Here is a 26494-nt window from a genome sequence, read left to right on the forward strand (position 1 = left end):
TGGCTCAGTGGTAGAGCGCTTGCCTTGCATGCCTGAGGCCCTGGGTTTGATTCCTCAGCACCACATAAGCAAAAAGAAAAAAGCCGGAAGTGGCGCTGTAGCTCAAGTGGTAGAGCGCTAGCCTTGAGCTGAAGAGCTGAGGGACAGCGCCCAGCCCAGAGTTCAGGCCCCACGACCGGACCAAAGAATAAATAAATAAATAAATAACTTAAAGAGTATGAAAATGTAAGTTGCCCAAGCACCTGCAGCTGCCTGTAATCCCAACTACTTAGGAGGGTGAGGAGGGGAAAATTGAGGTTCAAGAACACAGGCAGAAAAGTCTCAGAGACTCCATCTCCACAAAAAAGGAGGCTAAATACAGTGGCACATGTCTGTGGTCTCAGTAACAACAGCCAGCCTAAATGGAAAGACTTAAATATGTGGATAGCAGCTCAGGTATTTTGTCAAGAAAAGAGGTTAAGACACTATCCTAAAAAATGACTGTCACAAAATAGGGCTAGGGGCTAGAAATGTGGCTTAGTTGTAGAACGCTAGCCTAGTGTGCATGAAGCCCTGGATTTGATTCTTCAGTACCACATACACAGAAAAAGCCAGAAGTAGTGCTGTGGCATAAGTGGTAGAGTGCTAGTCTTGAGCTAAAGCTCAGCGGCAATGCCCAGGCCCTGAGTTCATGCCCCAGGAATGGCAAAAAAAAAAAAAAAAAGGAAGGGGAGCATTAAAAAAAAAAGGTAGGCTAGAAAAGATATCATTACCAGAACTAAAAATCCACAGAATGGGGAAAATATATGACAGCTATTCAATAGGTAAAGAATTAATATCAAGAATGTGCAAAGAGCTAAAAAACTGAACATCAAAATAATAACTATTCAATTAATGAATGGATAAGCAAATTGGACAGTTCTCAGAAGAAACACAAATGAGGGAAGGGTAGATTGGGAGGGATGGGAGAACATGTTGAAAGGGAAGACACTGATCAAAATATACTGCATTCATAAACTTCTTTGTTGAATGGCAACTCCTTTGTACAAGTACTTAAAGATAATAAAAATATTCAAAATAAAACATGAAAAGATACTAAAAGAACAAAGAACCAAAAAAAAAAAACAGAAGAAAACTTGAAAAGATATTGCACAGACACTTGTTTGTTGGCAACACTGTAAACTCATTCCCAGGGAGCAAAGACACCATTTCAGAAAACATCTGAAAAGTAGAGAAGAGAATGAGAGAGGCTGAGACCAGGAGGGATCAAGGTTGAAGCCAGCTCAGGTAGAAAACTTAAAGAGACTCTATCTTCAATTAATTACCCAAATGCCAGGTTGGAGGTGTGGCTCAAATGGTAGAGTACCAGCCAAGAACAGGAAAGCTGAATAAGAGCAAGGCCATGGGTTCAAGCCCTGGCACCAGCATAAAACAAAAACAACAGTGCGGGTACATACAATAAAATATGAGAATGTGATAAATTGGGAGGTTAGTATTTGAAATTATTTATAGTTAAAAAAGAAGAAAATGTGTCTTTTACCACTTATTAGTTAGGCAAAAGTTAAAAAGAATATCAGTAAGCAGGAATTTGGAGAATCAGTCTTATAGACTGGTAGAAATAAAATTTAAAGGATTGGAATATGACTCAATTATAGTTGCTTAGCATGGAGGAGGTCCTGGGTTCAAGTCCAAGTATTAAAAAATAGAAAATGTAAATAAAACTAGAAACTGTAAAAGCCTTTTTGGACAGCAATATATTGACTCAAATTTTATATGAGCATAACTTTTAGATCATTAATTGCATTTTGAATTACCTAGAATCTGAGAGGTGGTAGATTTCAATGTTTTTAAGAAAGAAGTAATCTCTTCTTAAGAGTTTGTAAAAACAAAACAAAACAAAATAATGCAGAAAGCATGTTTACCTTATTTCACTTACCAAGGTTGTAAAGTGCTTCAGTACAAGAAGAATCATTTCTTAGAGCCTCTTTATAGAATTCAGCAGCCTTCTCATGATCACCATTTGCAGAAACTGTATTCCCTTTATTAGTCAGAGCTGATGGGTTATATCTGTCAGAGTTCACAGCTAAATCTGCATAGCTGCTGGCTTGGGAAAATTCATTTTGCTAGATAAAGTATAACAATGATAACTAATTGACTATTATCAAATACTTCGGCATATATTCCCAAGATTGCAGCTATAATAAATAGACATTGTGAGATTATCATGATATACAGAAGCAAATGGTTCAAATACCTTGATTTGGATAGGATATTTCTACATTTTGACTGTCAAGCTCAACCAGCTAAGTTTTCGTGACTGACTTCTCCAGTCTCATAGTTTGAATAACACTATTTTTTTAAGTGGAAGGGTTCATGCTCTATTCCCAAATTCCTTGTCCTCATTTGCTGTGTGCTCTCCTTCCCCCTGCAGCACCGAAGTAGCTGGGAAGGCCTGGCTGTCCTCGCTGACATCACATGCTACTGTGTCACCCACTGAGCCTCTTTGCTACACATACATTCTCCCTCTCTCTGTCTGTCTGTCTCTCTCTCTGTACTGCATAAGTTGGCCTCTGCACTTCCAACAATTCACTGTTTTCTCTCTTTCATGGGCCACACTTGATCAGTGCCTTGAGCCACAGGAACCTTCCTGTTCCTATGTGGTGTGATCACTGGGCCAGATCTAGGGCATTTCCTACAATCCCTTTTCTTGAACAGCTCTTGTCTAGATTTGACCCTGGTAGGTACTTGAATGGTATGGCTTTTTTTTTCAATCATGGCTGCAAGCTTAACTCTTGGCCCAGAACACGTCCTCACCAGAACCTCTCTTTAACTCCTTACACTTCTATTCTTTACCAGCCTTCTTTATGGGCCTTGCCTCAGGCAGAAATTTAGCAATATAAAAATAGCTGTAAACCATAGATGCAAAAAACAGTTCTAAAAAGCAAAACTTACCAGAAAATACAGGCCTGAGAGGTTAGTTGCAGCTGCACTTTTCACTCTACTGTCTTTTTTTTCCAACATTTTTAAGGTATCTACAGACTAGAAATGTAATATTTGCAGTTATTACCACCTTAATATGGCATCACTCAGCTCATTGTTGGAGAAATGACGAGTGTAGAGGCTTAAACCAGGGATGACAAGAGGGGTGGGTTAATATAGTCAAGAAAAATTAAGCCAGGTGTGGTGGTACTTGACTGTAATCCTAACTATAAGAGAGGCTAAATGGAGACAGGAGGGTTGCAAGTTCAAAGCCAGCCTGGGCTAAGTTAACAATACTCTGTTTTCAAAATATAAAGCAGGGCTGGAAGTTGGCTAAGTGATAAGAGTGCTTGCCTCGCATGCATGATGCCCTGGGTTCAATTCCTCAGCAACACATAAGCAGAAAAAAGCCAGAAGTAGTGCTGCAGCTCAAATGGTAGGGCGCTAGCCTTGAGCTGGAGAGCTGAGGGACAGCACCTAGGCCCAGAGTTCAGCCCCCATGACCGACAAAATCAAAAAAACATAAAGCAAAGCTGGGTGCCAGTGGCATGCACCTATAAGCCTAGCTACACTAGAGGCTGCGATCTAAGGAATGTGATTAGAAGCCAGCCCACTTGGAAAGTCTGTGAAACTCAATGGGTAGAGCACTAGCTTTGAGCAAAAGAAGTCCAGGGACAGCACCCAAGCCCTAAATTCAAGACCAAGACTGGCACGCATGCACATGTGCGCATGCACACGCACACACACACACACACACACACACACACTAAATTTAAAAGTTAAAAAAAAAACAACTAAAGGGCTGTGGAAATAATGCAAGTGGTACACAGTGTCTGGCATGTGTGATGCCCTGGGTTCAATCCTCAAGACTAGAAAAAAAAAAAAAACAAATCAAAACAGTATATAGATTGGGCCTGGATGCTGTCCCTCAGCTCTTGAGCTCAAGGCCAGCGCTCTACCACTTGAGCCATAGCGCCACTTCCGGCTTTTTTCTTTTTGCTTATGTGGTGCTAAGGAATCAAACCCAGGGCTTCAGGCACGCAAGGCAAGCGCTCTACCACTGAGCCACCTTCCCAGCCCATTGATAACATTTTCTTAGTAGGAATAGAGTTTGAACTCAGGGCCTCAAACTGTCTATAAAGGAGTTTCTCTGGGTTTATGTCTTGAACCAAAATTATCATATAAAATGCTGTTGAAAATTGATTTTCAAACTTACTTGGTTAAAATCCCTTTGCCTTAAGTATGTAATGGCTTTGTTTATTTCCAGATCATTGGCTAGCTCTACATATTGAGAAGCTTTCACTACTTCCACACACCTATAAAAAAGGAAAAGAAAACATAAAAAAAAGTTATCAGATTTTATTTTAACACATTTATCCTGCTGATTCCTAAAAGTGACTTTTGAAAGGTCCTCACCTCCACCCCCGTCCCGCCCCCCCCCCACACCTCCAGTGCTGGAAAACAAACTTAGGGTTTTCACATACGAGGCAAGAATTCTATCAATGAGCTACGTCTTAATCCTCAGTCCTATATTTTTTCTCTTAATGCTCTTACAATAAGAAACATTCTACATAATTTGTAGAATATATTTTTGTGTGTCTTACTTTGAAAAAACTTTAATATATCTGTTCTCAGAAAGTACAGGATTTTACTGTAAGTATTATGCCCACCTTTGGTCCTCAGCCCCTCCCTGCCCTGGAGTTCCCACCATACAGCTGGCCCCTCCCTCTCTCCGCCCAGACCCACCTGAGCTCCCATCTACCTCCCTTCCTACCCCCAGACCCTCCTGCTACCTGGATAGCGGAGGGTGCCATGTGCTTCCTGGGGGGCAGAGGGAGGAAGAGAGGCTCCTCTAATAAACCTTGTAATAATCTTTCTCCTCTTTCTCCTGTGCCTGCCTCCACATGGTCCCATAGGATGAATGTGATAGATCCTTTCATTTACTGCTTAATATATAACAGCATGGTGTTAATTTCTTTATGAGCATTACTGAATTTCATCCTCAATTCTCAGAGGATTGTTTCTATTTTATAGGTGGAAAAAATGGCCTAGGTAAAGTCACTTTTGTCCTGATCATTTTTTGAAAAATCACAGGGATCCACCTGGTCTTGCTGTACCCAAGACCACATTTCCAAAAACTATACTCCCTGCAGGCCTAGATCAGCCTGCCTCTTTCTTTGGTTTTATGGAATCCTGGGACCATAACTTATACACTAGGACAGGTTGTTTTCAGAACATATAGACAATTAGTTGTAGGCAACTATGCCAAAACCATTCAATGAAGAAAGTATTGTTTTTAACAAAGAGTGCTGGGAAAATGGGCAAACACATGTGCACACACACTTACACATACATACACACACACACATACATACACTATACCACCTGTCCAGACCTTGTGTTTACTTTTAACAAGTGACCAGGCAATTCCAATAATATATAGTTTAAAAATCACTAAAATTAACTATCTGACCTTAGTCAGTCAGCATATTTTTTATAACTCAACTTTCTTAGTTATACTGTACTCTTAAAACTTTAACTCAACCAGGAAGGTTTAGTGATACTGATAAAATAATAAAAAAAAAAAAGTGAGAAACACTAAGCAAGAAGAAAGCATGGGTTGGGACACACAAAGGAAGCAGCTATAACAAATGTCAGCATGCCTGTCCCAGCACATACATTACAAAATGACAAAAACAGTAATAACAATTATCTTCCAGAACATTTACAATAACTTCTATTAACCATACCATATAATACTCTCTGCCTAACAAATACAAACCAATACTAACCATTTGCTTTCCTAATGACAGCAGTAATTTTAAATCAGTCAAAACATAAATTACAAAAATTCTATTAACAAATATATTTCCATTTATTTCTTACCAGTCATAACCTACAGCAAAAGATGTCTCAATTACAGGTGCAATGAGTTTTGCAGCTGTCATGATATATTTTTCTGCCATGGCTTTCCTATTAATAAACAAACAAAAGTTGCATTCAGAAATGGATATAAAAGAGTTTAAGATTCATTTCTTAAAATGTGTAAGCACTGTCAGTCAAAGCTAGCACATCACAGAAAATATATTTAAGTCATGCTAAAAACCAAAACTAGAAACATAACTAGCAACATGACTGCCTCCTGAGTCACTAGTCTTCTGTGGCACAAAAGATAGAGCGCTAGCCTTGTGCACAAAAGCTCAGAAAGAGTGCCCAGACCCAGAGTTCAAGCCCCAGGACTGACAAAAAAAAGAAAACTAAGTAGTATGTAACGTATATCTATATACATATATTCATACATTGTACACACACAAATAAATACACACATTTATATATAATGCATTATATATAACACAATAACATTTTTATATATAGTGTAGATATATATATATATGCCACACATATGCTACATACTGTGAATATATATGATAAAATATGCCGCACACACACATATAGGCCTTGTCTAATTATCTATCTATATAGACAGAGATGACTGTAACTGTGGGACTGTTTGAGTAGATGCAGAGGAATGAGTGACAGTAAGAAAATGATGGGGGTAAATAATATTAAAATACATGATGTGCATACAGGACAACATAAGAAAATTCACTGAAAACTGTTGAATCATGGGTTGATGGTGATGTGGAAAAATAAGAGTAATCTAACTAAAGCATAATATATGTATGTGTCAAGTACTACAGAAAAAAAATGAAAGACAGGGTCTGATGGGTGTTGGTACTAGAAGGAGGAGGAGAGTGAATAAGGGTGAATATGGTCCAAATTACTTTATATGCATGTATGAAAATAGAACAATAAAGCCCGTTGAAATTGTTTCAAGAAAGGCTTAAGGGGTAAGAAAGAAAAAGAAAGGGAGTGAATCTGATCAGAAAATATTGTATACATGTATGGGAATATCACAGTGAAACCCCCTTGCATAAAAATGTAAAAAATTAAATAAAAGAAGTATGCAGTCAAGTAGTAAGACCGAATTACCATATACATAGCAGTTTTTAAAGTGGACTAAAGTGTACAAAACATTTTTAACTTGTTCTTCAGACTTAATATGCTGTACTGATAAGTAAAAGTTCAAGTCATTCGATACCAGTTTTGTAACTTTCTTGCTATTAAACATTTTTGAGACAACTGTATATTCACATGCATTTGTACCATTCACCCAGTTTTGCCAACCTACAATCTGTTATTATAGTTAGGATGTTTCCATTTCTTACACTACCTTCCCATCACCCCTATACTAATCCTTCTAAACTTCCTGATACCACCAGTCTAATCTCCACGACTATAATATAATCATTTTAAGAATATTATGTAAATGGGGGTTAAATAATCTATAGTAGCTGGGAATGTCTGAATTCATAAGACAATTCCATTCAGATCCACCCTAACAGTTATATGCATCAATAGTTCATCCTTTTCTTTGTTTTTTGTTGGTGTATGTGGTGTGTGTGTGTGTGTGTGTGTGTGTGTGTTTTGGCCAATCCTGGGGCTTGAAATTAGGGTGTGGGCACTGTCCCTGAGCTTTCTTTTGTTCAAGGCTAGCACTCTACCACTTAAGCCACAGCACCAACTTCAAGCTTTTTCTGTTTATGAACCCAGGGCTTCATGCATGCTAGGCAAGCACTAAGCCACATTCCCAGCCAGTTCATCCTTTTTTGTTACTGAGTAATACTCCACATTAAATGATGCAGTGAAAAAAAAAGCATTAACAAAATTCAATACATACCCAGAATAAAAAAAAAATCCAGAAATGGAGAGAATTTTTTTTACTTAAAATGGGAGAGGGGGGAGGCTGGGAAGGGATGTGAAGAGTAAACAAAGGAGGAGGATGCAATGCTTGGTAAGAAATGTACGCATTATCCTGCCCATGTAATTGTAACCCCTCTGTACAGTATGTTCACAAATAAAATAAAATTAAATTTTAAAAAATGGGATAGTTCCATCTAACCTGCTAATATGGTGGAATAAACTGGTAATTTTTTGAGTAATGAACCAACTTGCATCACCTGAATAAACCCTACTCAGTTATGGTGTCTAATCTTAAAAGTGTGTTCCTGATTTAAGAAAACATAGTGAGACTGGTTTGTACAGTTAATATAAAGAATGAATAACAAGTAAGTAAACAAGTTATGTTGTGGGGGTATGTACCAACATGAGAGAGGAAGCTGAACAAGGTCAACATTTTATACACATATGAAAACAACATTGAAACACATTCAACCTATATAAAGAAGGAGGGAATGAGCCATACAGTGATGGTTCATTTTATATTTTCACTATCAGCACATTTTATCCACATTCTCAACAAAGTTTATCTTTTGTAATATAGTTCTCTCTACTGGTGGGTGTAAAATAGTAAGTCACTGTAGTTCAGAGTTGTATTTCCCTAACTACTGATGTGAGCATCTCTTCAAGTGCTAATTGTGCTTTTATGTGGATGTCTATTTAGATCCTTTACACATACTAATTGAGTTACTGTCCCTTTTGGGGCAGGAGGAGAGGGCTGGAGGATGGTGGTACTGGGGTTTGAACTCAGCACCTCCACTTAATTAGCTAGCTAGACTACGAAGGCTTATGCCTCCTGCCCTGCTTTTTACTGGTTATTGTAGAGATGGAAGCTAGCAGACTTTACTACTTGGGGTTGAGGAACCTAAGCAATTCCATTTCACTTAAGATGCCCATCTCAGTTCTGCAACTTAACCCTTGACCCACTTCAGCCCCAATGCCTGGAATTACAATATCTGAAATTCCAGAACAGCTCCTCCTAGGGTCTAGTGTCCATTATCTAAACCAGACACCCTGCAGTTTAGCAAGTATCCTCATGAGACTCCCCTGTGGTGCAAGCCAACCAGTTTAAAGTACATCAGCCCCCTTGATCTAACCAACAACTTGTTTCTGGTCCTTTCCTGCTTTGTAGTATGCCAATCATACTATAGAGTTGTTTTATGGTCTTCCCGCGGTTTGTAGTCATTTGTTACAAGCCCCTGCCTTCCCTAAAAAAGGGTATAAAAAGTGCTGTAACCCTGGGCTCAGGGTCTCTCAGCGTCAGGGGCTGCTGCCATGTACGTGGGGGGACCAAGCTCCAGCTTGCAATAAAGACTCCTTTGTTTTTACATTGGTGATGGTCTCTGGTGGTCTTTTGGGTAAGGATTTCCGAATTCGGCTTTACAGGGTAGCCTTGAACTGCCAACTTCTGAATCTGAGCCTGAATAACTAGGACTATAAGCTAGTGGCTTGTTTACTGCCTCTTTGTTATCTGCAAAGTCTAGAAATAATCCCCTTCTTTAGTCATTTATATATTTACAAATACTTTTCCCATTCACTGGGTTATAATTTCACTCTTGATAGAAACCTTAAAAGAACAGAACTTTCTAACTTTGATGATACATACACTTTTTACCTCCTGTTTTCTTTCATCACTTGTATTTTTGATATTCTTTCAAAGAAACCACTGTCTAACCCAAGGACTGTAATATTTATTTCTCTAAGATTTATTGTTTTAGTTCCTACATTTAGGTCTATTGCCCATTCTGAAATAACTTTTCTGTGAAAAAAGCTCAACTTTATTCTTTTGCACTATTTGTTGAAAAAAATTAGCCTTTCCCCCACTAAACTGTCTCAGAACTTTCACTGACAATGGTTTATTTCTGAACTCAATTCTCTTCCACTGATTTGCATGTCCATCTTTTTGCTAAAGCCATACTGTCTTAGTTGGTATAGCTTTATATGAATTCTCCAATTTTACTTGTCTTTTAAAATATTCCTTGGGGGGTGCTGGGAAGGTAGCTCAGTGGTAGAGTGCTTGCCTTGCATGCATAAGGCCCTGGGTTCAATTCCTCAACACTACATAAGCAGAAAAAGCCAGAAGTGGCGCTGTGGCTCCAGTGGTAGAGCGTTAGCCTTAAGCTGAAGAGCTGAGGGACAGGGCCCAGGCCCAGAGTTCAGGCCCCAGGACTGACAAAAATAAAATAAAATAAATAAAAATAAAATAAAACATTTTTGGGGCTCCTTCAATTTCACATGAATTTGAGGATCAGCATGCCACTATTGAAAAACAGTGCTATGATGGCAGAGCATTTGATCTTAAAGACATTTATGTATATCCATGAACACTCAATGTCATTTAGTTTCTTATATTGGTTTAAATGATGCTTTATAATGTAAGTTTTGCATTTTTACTAAATTTATTCTTAATAATTCTTATGCTATATTAAATGTCACTATTAATTTTTTGGATCAATAGTGTTAAAAGATATTTCTATACTATGTTATTGATTTTATATGTTGACACTTTCCCTCTGCAACTTTGTTAAATCTTGTTGAATCAATAGCTTTAGTGGGCTCCTTAAGATTTCCTCTATACAAGATCATGCCACTTCAATATAAATAAACTTACACCTTGCTGTACAACATGGGACTTTCTTCCCAATCAGCAACGCCAGAGCCTCTGGTACATGTTCATCAGTAGATATTGTTATCTTGGTGTTGATCTCACAGGGAAAGTATTTAGACAGTATACTGTTAGTGATGAAAATTTCACTGATACATTTTACTGGACTGAAGAGCTTCCTATTTACTTGTAATGTCGGAATTTTTGCTTTTACATCACATAAGCATTTGTCCCATTTTTTTCTATTTTCTATTGAGATGACCCCTAGTTTTTGTCCTTCACTCACCTAATATTCTGAATTATTATGTTTGTTTTCAAATCTAAAACCATTATCACATTCCTGGAAAAAATCTCACTTGAATTTTAATATTCTGGTTTCCTAATATTTCCTTGAAGATTTTTGCCTAAGACACTCTATAATTCTTTATCTTTTGGGCAATGTGGTAGTCTGGCCACAAAACTCACCCACTAAACTCTTTGTTTCAATTATTGTATTTTTTAGTTCTAAAACTTCCATTTTATTTTTATGTCATATATATATATATATATATATATATATATATATATATACATGCTGAGATTACTTCTTTTTGGGGGGGGGGTCTGGTTGTGGGGCCTGAACTCTGGGTCTGGGCGCTGTCCCTCAGCTCTTCAGCTCAAGGCTAGCTCTCTACCACTTGAGCCACAGGGCCACTTCCGGCTTTTTTTCTTTTTTGCTTATGTGGTGCTGAGGAATCGAACCCAGGGCCTCATGCATGTAAGGTAAGCACTCTACCACTGAGCCACATTCCCAGCCCCTGAGATTACTTCTTTTCTGCAGTTTTTCTATTTTTCATATTCAAACATGATTATGATTGCTTATGATGATGATGATGATTGCTTTAAAAATATACCAGACTTTTAAAAAATGTACTCAGTAATTATAATATCTTTGTTGGAATGTATAGATTATCCTTTTTTTCATTCAGTTTGAGATCTTCCTTTTTTACTTTAAACGAAAAATTATAGATAATTAAAACTTCCAACTATTAGCCTCAGATGTATAAATCTAAACTCAGAAACACAAGATATATAAAAAACAAGTCAACATTACACCTCCAAATAGTCAATAACACCACAGTAACAGACTCTAAGCATAATAATAAGGAAAACAACTCAAAAGCATATAAAATTGATCAACAAATGAAAGAAAATATTTATAAAAAGCTAAATAGGGGCTGGGAAGTTGGCTCAGTGGTACAGTGCTTGCCTTGCATGCATGAGGCCCTGGGTTCGATTCCTCAGCACCACATAAGCAGAAAAAAGCCAGAAGTAGTGCTGTGGCTCAAGTGGTAGGGCCCTAGCCTTGAGCTGAAGAGCTGAAGGACAGTGCCCAGGCCAGAGTTCAGCCCCCACAACTGGCAAAAAAAAAAAAAAAGCTAAATAAAGTTAATAGAGGATACAAATAACCAGCTGACATAACTCTAAGGGAATACAAATAAGCTGCTGAATAAAGTAAGGAAAACAATGCAGGATATAAAAAGAAGTCAATAAAGACAGAAACCCTACAAGAGAAAAGCCAAACTTATGTAAATAAAAAACTCAATGCACCAAATAAAAAAAACTTAGTGGAAATGTCTATCCAGTAGAGGTGATCAGACTACAGTAGATGTGATAGAATGAGATGAAGAATTTTTTTAAAAAACCTTAAGAAATACAAATGGAACATGCAAGACAAGACCTCTAGTATACTATTAAAGAACCACCTATGAATCATGAATTTTGATAAAGAGGGAAGTTGGCTCAGTGGTAGATTGCTTGCCTCATATGCATGAGGCCCTGGGTTCGATTCCTCAGCACCACATATGCAGAAAAAAACTGGAATTGGCACTGTGGCTCAAGTGGTAGGGTGCTGGCCTTGAGCTGAACAGCTGAGGGGCTGTGCCAAGGCCCCGAGTTCTGGCCCTACGATGGACCAAAAAAAAAAAAAAGAGAGAGAGAGAGAGGTGCAAAAGAAAGGGTTAGAAAATACTTTCAATAAAATAATAGGATAAATTTTCACAAGATTTGAGAATAAAAACAAGCCATTCAGATACAGGTGGCTTTTAGTATACCAAATAGACCAGACCAGAAAAGAACCACTTCGGGGTAGGAGAGGATGGGAAGGGATAGGAAGGGGAAACAAAGGTGGAACCTACAATGCTTGACAAGAAATGTACTCATTATCTTGCCCATGTAATTGTAACCCCTCTGTACAGTATTTTCACTATAAAAAAAAATTCAAAAAAAAGAGAAAAGAACCACTTCAATATAAATCACAATTAAAACATGCAACTGTGCAAAACAAGGAATGAATATCAAAAGCTACCAAAGAGAAATATCAAGTCACTTATGATAGAAACCCATCAGAATAACAGCAGATATATCAATAGGAATTTTTTAAAGGATAAAGTGAAGTGATATATTTTAAAAATTTAAACCACCATGAACCTAGATTACTCTACTAAGCAAAGCTATCAATCATAAGTGAAAGGCAAATAAAAATTTTCCATAATAAACCAAAACTAAAACAAGACCACTTGGACTGGCTCTACAGAAAATAGGTAAAGGAATAGTACTCACAGAAAAGCAAGATAAACATAACCACTGTGCACTAGTGACTCACACCTGTAATACTAAATACTCATAAGGCTGAGATGTGAGGATTGTGGTTCAAAACCAGCCCAAGTTCAACCAACCCACAGCTGGGAACCGCACCTTCACAGGTTGGGGGCAGTTACAGTTTCCAGGCCTTCAGAGATTTCCTTTTGTTTCACAGAAAACCAGAACCATGTTCTACTCACATTTTGTTCTCAGTAAGAGGGCCTTTGATCAAAATTTGACTAGCATCCCACTGGGATAAGAAGCCAACTAAAGTCCATATGTTCAAGTATAGTTTAGAGAGCAGTGTGGAAAGTATCATCTTTCCAAAGGTCAAGATGGCACTGCAAATATCAGCATATCTCTTACTGCAAGTAGTTTGACTATCACAGAAAAGCCAAATATCTTCTTGCAGACCATAAGATAAAGATGGCTTTTCGGCCAGGTGTTGTTGACCTGATTGTGGAAAATCAAGAAGCAGCTTACAGTACCATTACTTTATCGAAGAGTTTCATGACTTTGATCAGCCACTGCCAGACTTAAATGGCATCAATGTAGACAAGCAATTCAGCCTAAACCAAAGTAGAGTAGAAGAGATAACCATGAGAAAGTTGGGAACATCAATATCCAACAACAAAATGATTTTGGTGACTTTGGAATAGATGATCATGAAAGAAAAAGACAGTGCTTTTGAGGAGTTCTAGTACTTCTAACCTCCTCTTAGAGTCTGAACAGAGTACCAGTAATCTGAATCTAGAATATGACAACCAATATAAGGAGCATAAAGAAATGATGGTAGAATATTGAATGATAAAGCAGTAACAATGGTGGCATCTTTGACATGTGGCATCTCAGAGGCAGGAGTAATGCTGCCAGAGTAGCCTGCTCATGGTTATGTGGGCCTAATAATCTTAATTCAGTAGATCCTGTAGAACCAAAGCCAACTATGATTGATCAAACAACACTTGTTGCAAATGAGGATTTGCACTAAGCATTTGCTCAGTAGCCCATTGATAACACTGTGAAAGAAATAAAAGCCAAGAGAAAGAGGAAGCTAATTGTTGACAGTATCCAAGAGTTAGATAGCAAGATCACTGGAGCCAAGCTTAGTGGTTATTCTGATATTGTTACAACTTTGGATCTGGTACTACCCACCAAGAAATTGATGATGTGGAAAGAGACAGGAGGAATGGAAAAACTTTTCTCTACCTGCTCAGCCTTTATGGAATGGCAGACTACTGAAACTTTTTACACGCTTTCTTATACCACTTGTTCCAGAAGACATGAAAAAAGAAGGAAAGGTGGAGAGGCAGATAATTTAGATGAGTTCCTCAACGAATTTAAAAATCCAGAGGTTCCTGAGAAGACTATCAGCATCAACAGTGTGATGTTATCAATGAGCCCATATTGGAGGAGCCAGGCCACCTCCAAGAGTCAATTGTGGAGGCAGGCAGAAAAACTTGGATGAGTAAATCAGCCATGCTCCCAACCCACACTGCAGGAAGCTAGCAAAAAGCTAAACAAATTGACCCAGAGCCAGTGATGCTGCCTCAGCAAGTAAAATAGATGGAAATACCACCTGTAGAACTTCCCCCAGAAGAACCTCCTAATATCTGTCAACTAATTCCAGAGTTAGAACTTCTGCCAGAAAAAGAGAAGGTGAAAGATAAAGAAAATGAAGAGGAGGAAGGTGAAGATGCTTCAAGGGGTGATCAGGATCAAGATGAAAGGAGATGGAACAAAAGGAGATGCTCCATGGCCTTTGGTAAGCCCTTGCCAAAACTTGAGCTGAATCTATCAGTTTGTTTGAATTATGTCAAGACACAAGCAAAAAGCAGACCACAGCAAACTTCTACAATTTTTTGATTCTTAAAAAGCACCAAGCTTTGGAGCAATACAGTGATATCATTATAACACCTGGACCAAGGTTCTTATTATTTGGAAGCTAGTGTTCATACACTAGTGAATACAAATTGTGTGTAGGGCACAAAAAATCCTTTAAGAGAATTGTTAGATTCTGTCTGTATAAAATCTCTGCATTTTCTTTTTTTCATTTTTTCCAGTATTTTTAATTTTTCCATTTGATCACTAAAGGAAACTACTTACAGGGACTAAGAGTCACAAAGTTATTTTAACTACTTTCAGAATAGATGTGTGCAATGCTGGTGCACTAAATAATACTGAAGAACAGTCAAAAGTCATTACTTTTTATCTTAATTCTCAATTACTGTGTTGAAAAGGAAAACCTGCCTAAAAAAATACCTGGAAGTTGAATTTGAAACTATGGTATCTGTCCTTCTGACAGGAAGAAACAATCTCTTCCCATCAGTAAAAGCAATAATCTGATGAATGCAGGTCTTGGGCATAGTACCTGAAACAATAAAAAAATTGTTATCTTGAGATTTTTTTTCAATGTGTAGTTCCCTAAGAAGCCTAAGTACGTAAATTTGTGTTGTGCCTTACTGACCTCCTCTGGCTATCAAAAAATAGGTCTCGCCTCTATTTTCAATTGTTCTATTTAACTTTTTCTGGTAAATTTTTCTGTCCTAAACTCTGTTGTTTTAGTCCAGCTCCAAAATATGCAGAAATAGACTTGGTAATGTGGAAGGACTGTTAAAGTATTTCTGACTTTCCAGAGGCTATAACCAGATTTAAAGATGTTTTGAGTACTTAGATCATCAAAATAGAAAATCTTCTACTTCCCAAAAGGGGATACTACTTAAAAATTAAACAGATTTTGACTTAACCTTGAAGCAAACAATGTTGTAAAAACTAATGGCTTACAACAGACAAGGGCCTCACATCTAAAATATACTTAGAACTCAAAACATTAAACCCCTGAAAACAAATGTTCAAAGAAACCACCCCATTAATAAATGGGCTAAAGACTTAAAGAGAGACTTCTCTGAAGAGGAAATAAGAATAGCCAACAGACACATGAAGAAATGCTCAACCTCTGTAGCCATAAAAGAAATGCAAATCAAAACAACATTGAGATTCCACCTCATCCCAGTCAAAAAGGCTATAATCAAGAAATCTAATAACAACATTTGCTGGAGGGGATGTGGCCAAAAGGGAAACCTACTACACTGTTGGTGGGAGTATAAATGTAAACTTGTTCAACCACTCTGGAAAGCAGTATGGAGGTTCCTCAAAAGACTCCACATAGAGCTCCCCTATGACCCAGCAATCCTGTTTCTGGGCATCTACCCAAATGATCATAAACAAAGCCACACTAAAGCTACAAGGACAACTATGTCCTGCAGCATTATTCACCATAACTAATAAGATATGGAACCAATCCAGGTGCCCCTCACACACAATGGAATTCCATACCTCCATCAGAAAGAATGGCACCACCCCATTTGTTAGGAAATGGAAAGACTTGGAAAAAATTACATTAAGTGAAGTAAGCCAGACCCACAGAAACATAGGTCCCATTGTTTCCCTATTTGTAATAACTACTATACGTCTAGGATAATCTTAGTAGACAAGCAGAAAAGGTCAAAAGCTATGTACAGATGACCATATAAGATGATGCTAAGTGAAATGAACTCCAAGATATGGACACAAGAGTTTTTTTCTTTGTTGCTGTTGTTTTTATGTATTATGTGATTTTGTTTTTGTTTTTGTATGTTCTTCCCCCTATGGTATAACCCCTGTTGTCACTGTATTTGATTCACATGCCCTGCATCTTGTATATACTTTTTCTAATTTGGGGAGGGGAAGGTAAATAACAAAATGCTGAAACAAGGGTACAGGTTGACCCATTGTAACAATGAGATGTACAAGACACTATGTTGAAAAACTTTACAACTTTGGCAGGGCTGGGGGGAAGGATGGGGAGGGAGGAGTTGGGGAGGTGGGGAGGGAAGGGATAGTAGGGGAAAAACAAAGGAGGGGGTAACAGTACTCATTACCTTACTCTGTACAGTATCTTTACAATAAAAATATTTTTAAAAAACTCATGGTTTCTCTGTGGATAATAAGCTTCAGGAAACAGTTTAGTTCCCATTTGCTTGGAATTGATAAGCTTCAGAAAGAACCCACTTTTAGGAAATAGCTTGATTCTGATAGATGAACACAATGCACTTAGATTTGAACATATTATTTCCTGTTTGCTTGCTTGCTTGCTGTAGATTAGGAAAAAAGGGAATTTCCAAACCCTAGGTGAGGGGTATATTAACCTGACTTGGTTGGAAGGCAGGCTTATCACACTTGGGTACCCAATACTTGAGTGTGGTTACCAGCTGGCTAATAAAGACTTTCTATTGGGTATATATTTTGTCTGAGTGGTGGCTCCTGGGAATTCCCATTATCAGTACCACAAATTACATGACTCTTATAGTTAGCAAAACATGACTTAACTTCTTAGGGCAAAATTATGCTGAAAGTTCTAGCTTAAGTGTTAGAACTTTTGTGAGAAGAAAAATCACTTTTAAAATTCAGACTTGATGGATTGACCCTCATACTATTACCCCAGGCATGAATGGATATGCTTGACACAGGCAAGACAATCTGACCTGAGTATGGCTATAAACATTTCATTGTGGGCCTATCTTGTAAGGCTGAGAGACTGAGCCATGAAAGGGATTAAGAGGATGGAAGACAGAACTGGACCCTGTGAAGGACACACTATCTGGGCAAGACAGAGGTAGAATTATTTGAACATTAAAAAGCTTGAGACCTTGGATAAGGAAATACCCTACTCTCTGCCTGCATATGCAGTCACACACCCCCACTCATACTAAATTCAAGTAACTCCTGTCTCCTTGCTCAGACTCTGTAAAACCCCTGGCTCAAAATCCCCACTTTAACTCAGCCTGTAAGCCCACAGAAAGGCTGCGTTCCTCACTGTTGCTCAATTAGCAGTGCTAGCCTGTTGAGAACAGAGTCCAGCTTTTTCCTTTTTCTTTCTTTTCCATTTTCCCAACAAGACTGCCATGTATACCCAGTAACCTAAAATTGTGCAAAATATTTTGAATATGTGACCTCATAATCACTGTTCTAATAATTCAGTTTAAGAAAGGTAATTATTTGGGGCTGGGAAGGTGACTCAGTAGTAGAGTGCTTGCCTTGCATGCATGAGGCCCTGGGTTCAGCACCACATAAGCAGAAAAAGCCAGAAGTAGCGCTGTGGCTCAAATGGTAGAGTGCTAGCCTTGAGCTGAAGAGCTGAGGGACAGCGCCCAGGCCCAGAGTTCAGGCCCCACAACCGGCAAAAAAAAAAAAAAGAAAGATAATTATTTAAGATTGCTATTGAAATTTTATTTTCGATATGATGTGCCTGTAAACAATGGGCTTCCCCCTTGTAAAAAGACACTGTAGATAATTGAATGTTTGATTATAGAAAGTTCATTAGTTTCTTGTTAAACATTTTGCTGGTCTGATTTTTGTTGCTTATTGGGTTTAATATCTTACTTGAAAATAGCTATGCTACATTATGAACAACAACAAAACAGCCCAAGTAGGAAAGTCCAATTAACTAGCAAAAGACCAAAAGTAGGGCTATGACTTAATTGATAAAGCACTAGCTTTCAGCAAAAGAGCCCAGGTCCCAAATTTAAGCCCCAGGACATGAACCAAAAATAAAAATAAACATGACCATGAAAATAGGGGAGAAAAATAAATCTCATTAGATGAGTAATACTAAATGAAGTCAGAAAAAAAATGAAGCACAAAACATGGCAGATACTAAGGTACTTTTTTATTACACATGAGTATTGTTCCTGAGCTTTATTTGTGCAAAGTTAGCACTCTAGCACTTGAGCAACAACTCCACTTCCAGCTTTTTTGTTGTTTAACAGAAGATAAGTCTCATGGCTGGGCACTGGTGGCTCACACCTGTAATCCTAGCTATTCAGGAAACAGAGATCTAAGGATCATGGTTCAAAGCAGCCTGGCCACCAAAGTCCATGAGACTCTTATCTCCAATAAACCACCAGAAAACTGGAAGTGGCGCTGTGGCTCAAGCGCTAGCCTTGAGCTGAAGAGCTGAGGGACCGCATCCAGGCCCAGAGTTCAAGCCCCAGGACCAAAAAAAAACAAAAAGTTTCATGGACCTTCCTGTCCCAACAAGCTTTAAACTATAATCCTCAGATCTCAGACTCCTGAGTAGCTACAATTACAGGCTTGTGCCACTGGCACCGAGCTACCATGTATATTTTAATAGTAACACTAAATATTAATGGTCTCAATTTTTTGTTTGTTGGTTGGGGGCTTGAACTCTGGGCCTAGGGACTGTCCCTCAGCTCTTCAGCTTAAGGTGAGAGCTCTACCACATAAGCCACAGTGCCACTTCTGGCTTTTTAGTGGTTAACTGGAGATAAAAGTCTCACAGACTTTCCTGCCCGGGCTGGCTTTGAACCATGATCCTCAGATCTCAGCCTACTAAGTAACTAAGATTACAGGCATGAGCCACTGACACCTGGCAATGGTCTGAACTTTCCAATCAAAACACAGAATAAATTAAAAAGCAAGACCTAAACATCTGTTGCCTACAAAAATGTGTCTTACTGACAACAAACACCAGGTATGTGACAGGGTATAAAAAGACCTTCTATGAAAATAGACTCTAAAAGCAGGCAAGAGTATCCATACTCATACCTGATAAAGTAGACTTCAAAACCAAAATTAGAGACAGAAAAAAGGTCATTTCATATTAACTAAGGGAACAATCCAGTAAGAGGGAACTATAGTTGTTAATTAATATATATGGTCCAAATGCCAATGAACCCAATTTCATTAAAATAACCCTTGTGGATTTAAAAGCATAGATCAGATAGAACCTCAAGACAATGACAGTGGGAAACTTCAATACCTTACTTTCAATAATAGATAGAACGTCCAGATCTAAAAAAGAAAACAAATCAACAAAAAAACCCTCAGAATTAAATATCATCATTAAATAAAATGGACTTGACATATATCTACAAAGTACTTCATCCAGCAGCTATATAATGACACATTGTACAGCTCAAACAGCTATGGAACTCTCCAAAAATAAAGCTTTCCCTTTTTTAAATTTTTTGTTCAGTTATGGACTTGGACTCGGGGATTGGGTGCTGTCCTTGAGCTTTTCTGCTAAAGACTAGCACTTTACCACCTTGATCTATAGCTCCTCTTGTAGCTTTCTGGTGGTTAATTGGAGATAAGTCTCACTGACTTCAAACCATGACACTAGGATCTCAGCAAGGGTAGGACTAGCTAGGATTATAAGCATAAGCCACCAGCATCCAACTCTCAAAATAGACCCTATTTTAGGAACAAATTAAATCTTAGCAAACATACAAACAATGAAATGATTCTCTGTATTCTGTCTGACCAGCACTAGAATTCAACTTCAAAAATAAAAAACCCACAGAATTTATTCAAAACCAAAAAGATAGAATAACAATTTAAGGAATGACCAATGGGTCATTGAAGAAATAGGAGGGATATGAAAATATTTGTAAAATCTAATGAAAATGAAAACGAAAAACAGAACTTTTGGGATACAGCAAAGGCAGTGTTAAGAAGAAAGTTTATACCTATGAGTACTTACATAAAAAACTCAGAGATTTCAAATAAGTATAATAATGATTCTAAGCTCCTACAAAAAACAAGATAAACCCAAAATTAGCAGATGGAAAGATGGGAAGAAATTACTGAGTGAAAAGTTTAAAAAAGAATCTATAGAAAAAAATGGACAAAACACAAAGATGACCTCTTGAAAAGATAAATAAGATTCATAAACCTTAACCAATTTATCTGAGAGAAAAGAACCAAATTAATAAAATTTGAGATACAGATGGAGGTATCACAACAAATACTAATGAAATCAAGAGGATCATGAGGAACTACTTTGAAATTTATATTAAAATAAGCTAGAAAATCTAAAAGAAATAGATTTATAGATCCATTTAAATAGATCACAAGCAAAAGATTGAAACAGTTAATAATCTTCCAATAAAGAAAAGCCCAGGACCCAAAAGATTCACTGCCAAATTCTACCTTTAAAGACAAAAACTACAGCAATACTTCTCAAACCTTTTATGAAAGAGAAAGGGAAGAATCACTACCAAACTTATTTTATAAAGCCAATATTACACTCATTCTAAAATCAAACAAAGATGAAATATTTTCTTATTGTAGAATTATCAACCAAATTCTATAATAATAAACATAGGTATAAATTTCCAATAAAATCCAGAGCCAAAGAAACATGGGCTGCATGGTTTCCCTCATTTATATTAATTAGAATTTTTTTATAAATCTAAAAGTAAACAAACTGATTACTGATTAATACACACATACATATGCATACATACTAGGACATGATACATTATACAGGACTCTAGTCATTCATATATTGAGGCCAAACAAGGATATTTATAGAAGTGGTGGACAAAGGTTTGATGGCTATGTCCAGATGATCATATAAACTAATATTTTATGAAATGAACTCCAAGAAAAGGAAACAAGAGACATTTTCAGTTACTATTGTTTCTGTTTTTCTTTTCTTTCCTTTTGTCTTGTTTGTTAGTCTTTATTTGGGAGAGTATAGAAGGGCATATAATAGGTGGAACAGGATAAACAAATGCAGCAGTGGTGCTCACTGGATACCATGTGGAAAATGAACTAGATGTGTTGTGGGTAGGATGGGAGGGGAAAAACGGGAGAGAGAATCAGAAGGGGAAACTTGGTAAAAAACGAGTTGTACTCATTACTCATTATCTGATTCATGTAACTGCAACTCTTCTGTATATTAACACTATATTAACAATGGTGAAAAATTCAGCAATAAATTAAAAAGATCAAGTTGGTTTCATTCCAGGGATCCAAGGATAGATCACTGTATGTAAATCAATTATTGGACACTCAATGATGTCCATAGAGTGGGATAATTTGGAGATCCCATCCATTTTGAATCAGAAGTAGAAACAAGCCAGGCATCAGTGGCTCATGCCTGTAATCATACATACTAAGGCTGAGATCTGAGTCCATGAGACTCTTATCTCCAATTTACCACCAGAAAATGGGAAGTGGCACTGTGGCTCAATTGGTAGAGCACTAGCCTTGAGCTGAAGAGCTTAGGGACAGCACCTAGACCCAGAGTTCAAGACCAATGACCAACGGAAAAAAAAGTAGAAACAGATTTTAAAGAAAAGAACACAAAAAATATAATTTTCTTCTCTTCTACTTGATCTTTAATTACGTGTTCAAAACAAAAAATGTGTAAGAAAACAACAATATGCAAAGAGTTGTAGTGTTGTATCAAATGTCTGCAAAAGAATTAGAGAAAAATAGTAAGAATAAGAATAATTAAAAATATGAGGACAGGTTATTTTTAAGGGGAAAGGGAATCCAGAAAAATACAAAAATGGTGAAGTTATAGTATTATTCAAAGAATTTACTGAATATAACAAGCTCTGTAAGAAACCATGAGAACACATTCAATCATTTCACAAAAACTTATATTATTAAGTATCCAAAATGTTACCTCTCACGTTCCATTTGCCTGAGATGATCATTTTTTATAGCTTCAATCAGTAAGTTAGTATGGGGATCATCCTGGGAAAATAAAATTGGATAACAGTCAAGTAAAGGCCAAAAACTATGACATTCTAATCTCAAAAACCCAAATAATGAGCTTACAAAATGTAAATTAATCTTTGTGAATTTGTTGATTTGTTTGTTAGGCAGTGCTGAGGATGAAACTAAGACCTTTGGCAAACTATGGAAGCACTCTCCCACTGAGTTATACTACAGTCTTGGAAAATCTTTATCCTAATGTAAAGCAGACCTTCATTTTCTCTCGTCTCATTCCTTATCACAATGAATTAACACATATTCTGAGGAGTAAATAAAAGGGTCAGGCAAGAAAAAGGATGATTAAATGCATAGAACCTGTGGTTGTTAATGTAATAACCTATGAGTGAGAAAATCCACTGAGGAATTATTAAAAGTGACAAAGGACTTTTATTCATTGGTCTGCAACCCTGCCCTAGGTTACCTCAGAACTAGGAGCAACTGCAACCTCCAAGGTGGTAAGCTTTTTTCCTTTTTCCTCCTTCCTACAAGCCTCGCCTCTCTGCCCGCTTCTCCACAGGTCTCTCCACCACTCCGTAGGCCTGTCTGCTCTTAGCAGGCCTGTCTACCTCTCCACAGGCCTCTCTGATCTTCATGGACTGCTCCACTCTCTGCTGGCCTCTCTGACTTTCTGCAGGTCTCTCCAATCTTTTCAGGCCTCTCCACCTCTCTGTGGGCCTCTTCAATCTCCACAGGCCTCTTGGCTCTTCACTGGCCTATGTGCTGGCCTCTTCACAGGCCTATTGGCTCTTCACTGGCCTCTGGGACAGACTCACTATCTCTCCGCAGGCCTCTCCAATCTCCAAAGGCTTCTTAGATCTCCTCAGGCTTACTGGATCTTCACAGATGTTTCCACAGGCCTCTCAGCCCTGTGCAGGCCTTTCCAGAGGCTTCTTGGCTCTGAGTAGGTCTCTTGGCTCTGCACAGGCCTCTCTGCAGCTCAGGGCATTCGTGGGACTCTGCACCCAGGTCTCCCCTCAGGCTTGAGGAGAGCCTGGGCACTGCTCCACTCTGGGAAGCACTTCTCTTGCCTCCCTCTCTCCCTATCTCTTCCCCCCGGAATTCCCTCTTCTCTATATCCAGTGCCCCCCCCAAAGCTGCCTTTGAGGCCCCACCCCTCAGAAGCGCATGGCAAGTATGACATGTCGGGGGGGGGGCCTGACCTTCAGGTTCTCACATTCCCCACTGGCTTCATGTACAATCAAATCATTGATTTTTAATACTTCTTTTGGACCAAATCCTAAACTCCCTTTGGGGGAGGAGGCAGGTCCAGCAGATAATAACAGGCCATCCTTGAACATTTTCTAAATAGAATCTGCAGGTTGGAAGAGATAGGCTGGATCTTGGCTGGGTTGTGTTAGTGTCTCCCAGTGGCTTTGATGGATTGTCACACCTCGCTGAATTTTCTGCAAAATTTTACATAGATGAAGGATACATTCCATAGGCTTGGCAGGCTAAGACCCTATTGGTTTTCAAGACAGTTTTAAGCAGAAGCCTAGGGCAATTTACCAGAGTGATGAATAACCAGATATAGACAGACACATTAGTCTTGAGCCTGTAACCATTTTTCCCAAATGCAGTCTTCACATGCACATTTGTTACCACTGTTTTCTATGCCTCTTCCTTTAATCTCATCCTGCCACAGAACATCCATCTTCTGTAACCTCTTCAAGCTGACTGGGGAGCACTAACCCCATTAAGCCAGGAAGCTATAACCCTACCCTATTTTACCAAGAGGTTTATAGAATTAGATGTCATTAAAAACAATGTGTTACTCCAAACTGGAAATTATATACATCATTTCACTGCACAGATTCTGAATACCTTCAGTTGGAGGAAGGCTGAGTGGGAGACACTTAAAATTAAACTGACCTGATTCTTTCATCCATTTTTAGACAAGAGCACTTTATGACTTTTTACATTGCCAGGACCAGCCAAATGTCTGAACCAGGCCCACATCCCTCTCTTTAGCCAGACTGCTAGAGGACCAAACCAGGCCTGCAACTGCATGTACCCAACTGTCGACTTCCACACAACACAGGGAGGGAGACATAGCCGGGCTATGACTGGGCCCAGGAGGAGGCTGGAACTTTTATTCCCCCAGAGATGTCCAAATGTGCAACAAAAACACGATCCACACTTAAAACTGGCACCAGTTCCAAAAACAAGACAAGACAAAAACCAAAGGCTGAGTTGTGGCCTAGTAAGACCCCCCCCAACTCATCCCTATTAGGACTTCGAGTCTGCTGAGCGGGCCTGACACCCCCATTCAGCAAGGTGAACTCTACTATATAAGAACACTATCAGATTAACAAGTAGGCTGTCCAGACACAACCCTCCACCCCAACCATGGCCAGACCAGATGCCAGGTGGAATCAACCAAAATCAGACTTGCCAGTGTAAGTGGTCTCTCTCAATCACCGTCCTACAGAACAGAACCTCACAATGCCATCATACCCTTGGAGGTAATGGATAGGTTAAGTGTCCACTCTGTTATATCCACCGTTCCATATGGATTGATTCCCCAGAATATAGAAAATATGCAGAAAGAAGTTAAGGCAGAGACTTACTTCAAGAAAATTTCTAAGTGACTCTAAAAAGAAAATTTTTATGGCATGTCCAGAGTCCACAAGCCAGCTGTCAGACTAACAGAAAGATGACAGGTCCAAAAACATCTCAGGGGGCACTTTCCCTCTTAGGATTTCCATCCCCTGGCAGCCAGCCCACCGAAGCCATCTACCAGTGGCTCCAAGGAAACAAAATATCAACAGCCAAAGACAGATAAGACAGACAAGTGGCCACAGACTCTTAACCCGTGTGTCCCACATGACTTTTTGAAGAAGCCCCAGACGGCTTCTTTAAAGGAGCTCCAGATGACTTTTCAAAACAGTCCCAGATTAACTTCTCAAAGAAGTCCCAGTTGGCTTCTCAAGGAAGCCCTAGGAGGCATGGGCAACATCTCCTCCCAGCCTCAGACTATGGAAGTAACACAGCATCCAGGGTTGCGCTGAGTTCCCCAGATGCCAGCCTGCCTAGGCCCACATGGAGTCTCAAGGAAGCCCCAGATGACTTCTAAAAGAAGTCCCAGATGACCTCTCTGAGGAGATCCTACATGACATCTTGAGGAAGTCCCAGATGACTTCCTGAGTGTAAGTTCTGCCCCAGACCTTGCAGGCCCTATGCAGACACCTCCCTACCTCTTGGCTATACTTCCCCCCAATATTTGTATTACCTAGGTAACCTGGTACTCATGAAAGCAGTCACTTCCCGCTCCAAGGTCACATCCCAGGCTGCCCTGGGTCATGCCTCCCATTGGACCAGGGGAAGGCAAGGCCCTAAGGTCACATCTGGGTCCAGTATGGCCACATCTTGCCTTCCCCCGCTCCCCACCACACTTCTTACCATCCCTGGCCTAGATAAGTCAGGGGCGAGTCGACCCTTTCAGCCACGCCTCTCCATCATGCACAGCAGGTACAGCAGTTCAGTAAATAAACTTCCTGCCTGAATTTCGTATGGAATTCTCTTCATTGGCTACCTAATGAAATCTACCTATTTAATACACCTTACACTGAGGAGGTCCTAGATGGCTTCTCAAAGAAGCTCCAGGAGGTGTGGGCAACATCTTGTCCCAGCCTCAGACTTAGGAAGTAATGGTGGATCCAGCCTTCTACTGAGTCTCCCCACATGCAGGCCTACCCAGACTCACCCCGGGAGGGTTTCCAAATGACTCCTGTCCATGTGGGTCCCTAGGATTCAGACACTCAAGGGAGGCTCTCACCCCTGAGAGTGGACACACTCACCTATGAGTGGGCTTCCCAGGGGCCAAAGACAAAGCCGTCCATATGTATTATCTCGCTAGGGCCTCCATATGTCATAACCTGAGAGCAAGAAAACCCACTGAGGCATGATTAAAGGTGACAAAGGAAAAATTTTATTTTATTG

General features: G+C 39.0%; 1 protein-coding gene and 1 pseudogene across 4 annotated transcripts in view; one reads left to right on the forward strand and one right to left on the reverse strand.

Annotated features, from left to right (window-relative positions):
* Positions 1 to 26494, reverse strand: part of Ift88 (intraflagellar transport 88) — a 125052-nt gene that overhangs the window by 58712 nt on the left and 39846 nt on the right. For all 4 annotated transcript variants that reach the window (XM_013011802.1, XM_013011807.1, XM_013011794.1 and 1 more), the window contains 5 exons: positions 22464 to 22534; positions 5845 to 5931; positions 4175 to 4274; positions 2932 to 3018; positions 1916 to 2102 (listed from right to left, as the gene is read on the reverse strand). In XM_013011802.1, coding sequence (XP_012867256.1) covers positions 1916 to 2102; positions 2932 to 3018; positions 4175 to 4274; positions 5845 to 5931; positions 22464 to 22534 — 532 coding nt within the window. The remainder of the gene's footprint in view (positions 1 to 1915; positions 2103 to 2931; positions 3019 to 4174; positions 4275 to 5844; positions 5932 to 22463; positions 22535 to 26494) is intronic.
* LOC105997207 lies at positions 13173 to 14931 on the forward strand (annotated as a pseudogene).

Source organism: Dipodomys ordii, unplaced genomic scaffold, assembly GCF_000151885.1.
Source record: "Dipodomys ordii isolate 6190 unplaced genomic scaffold, Dord_2.0 Scaffold1, whole genome shotgun sequence".
Taxonomy (NCBI): Eukaryota; Metazoa; Chordata; class Mammalia; order Rodentia; family Heteromyidae; genus Dipodomys; species Dipodomys ordii.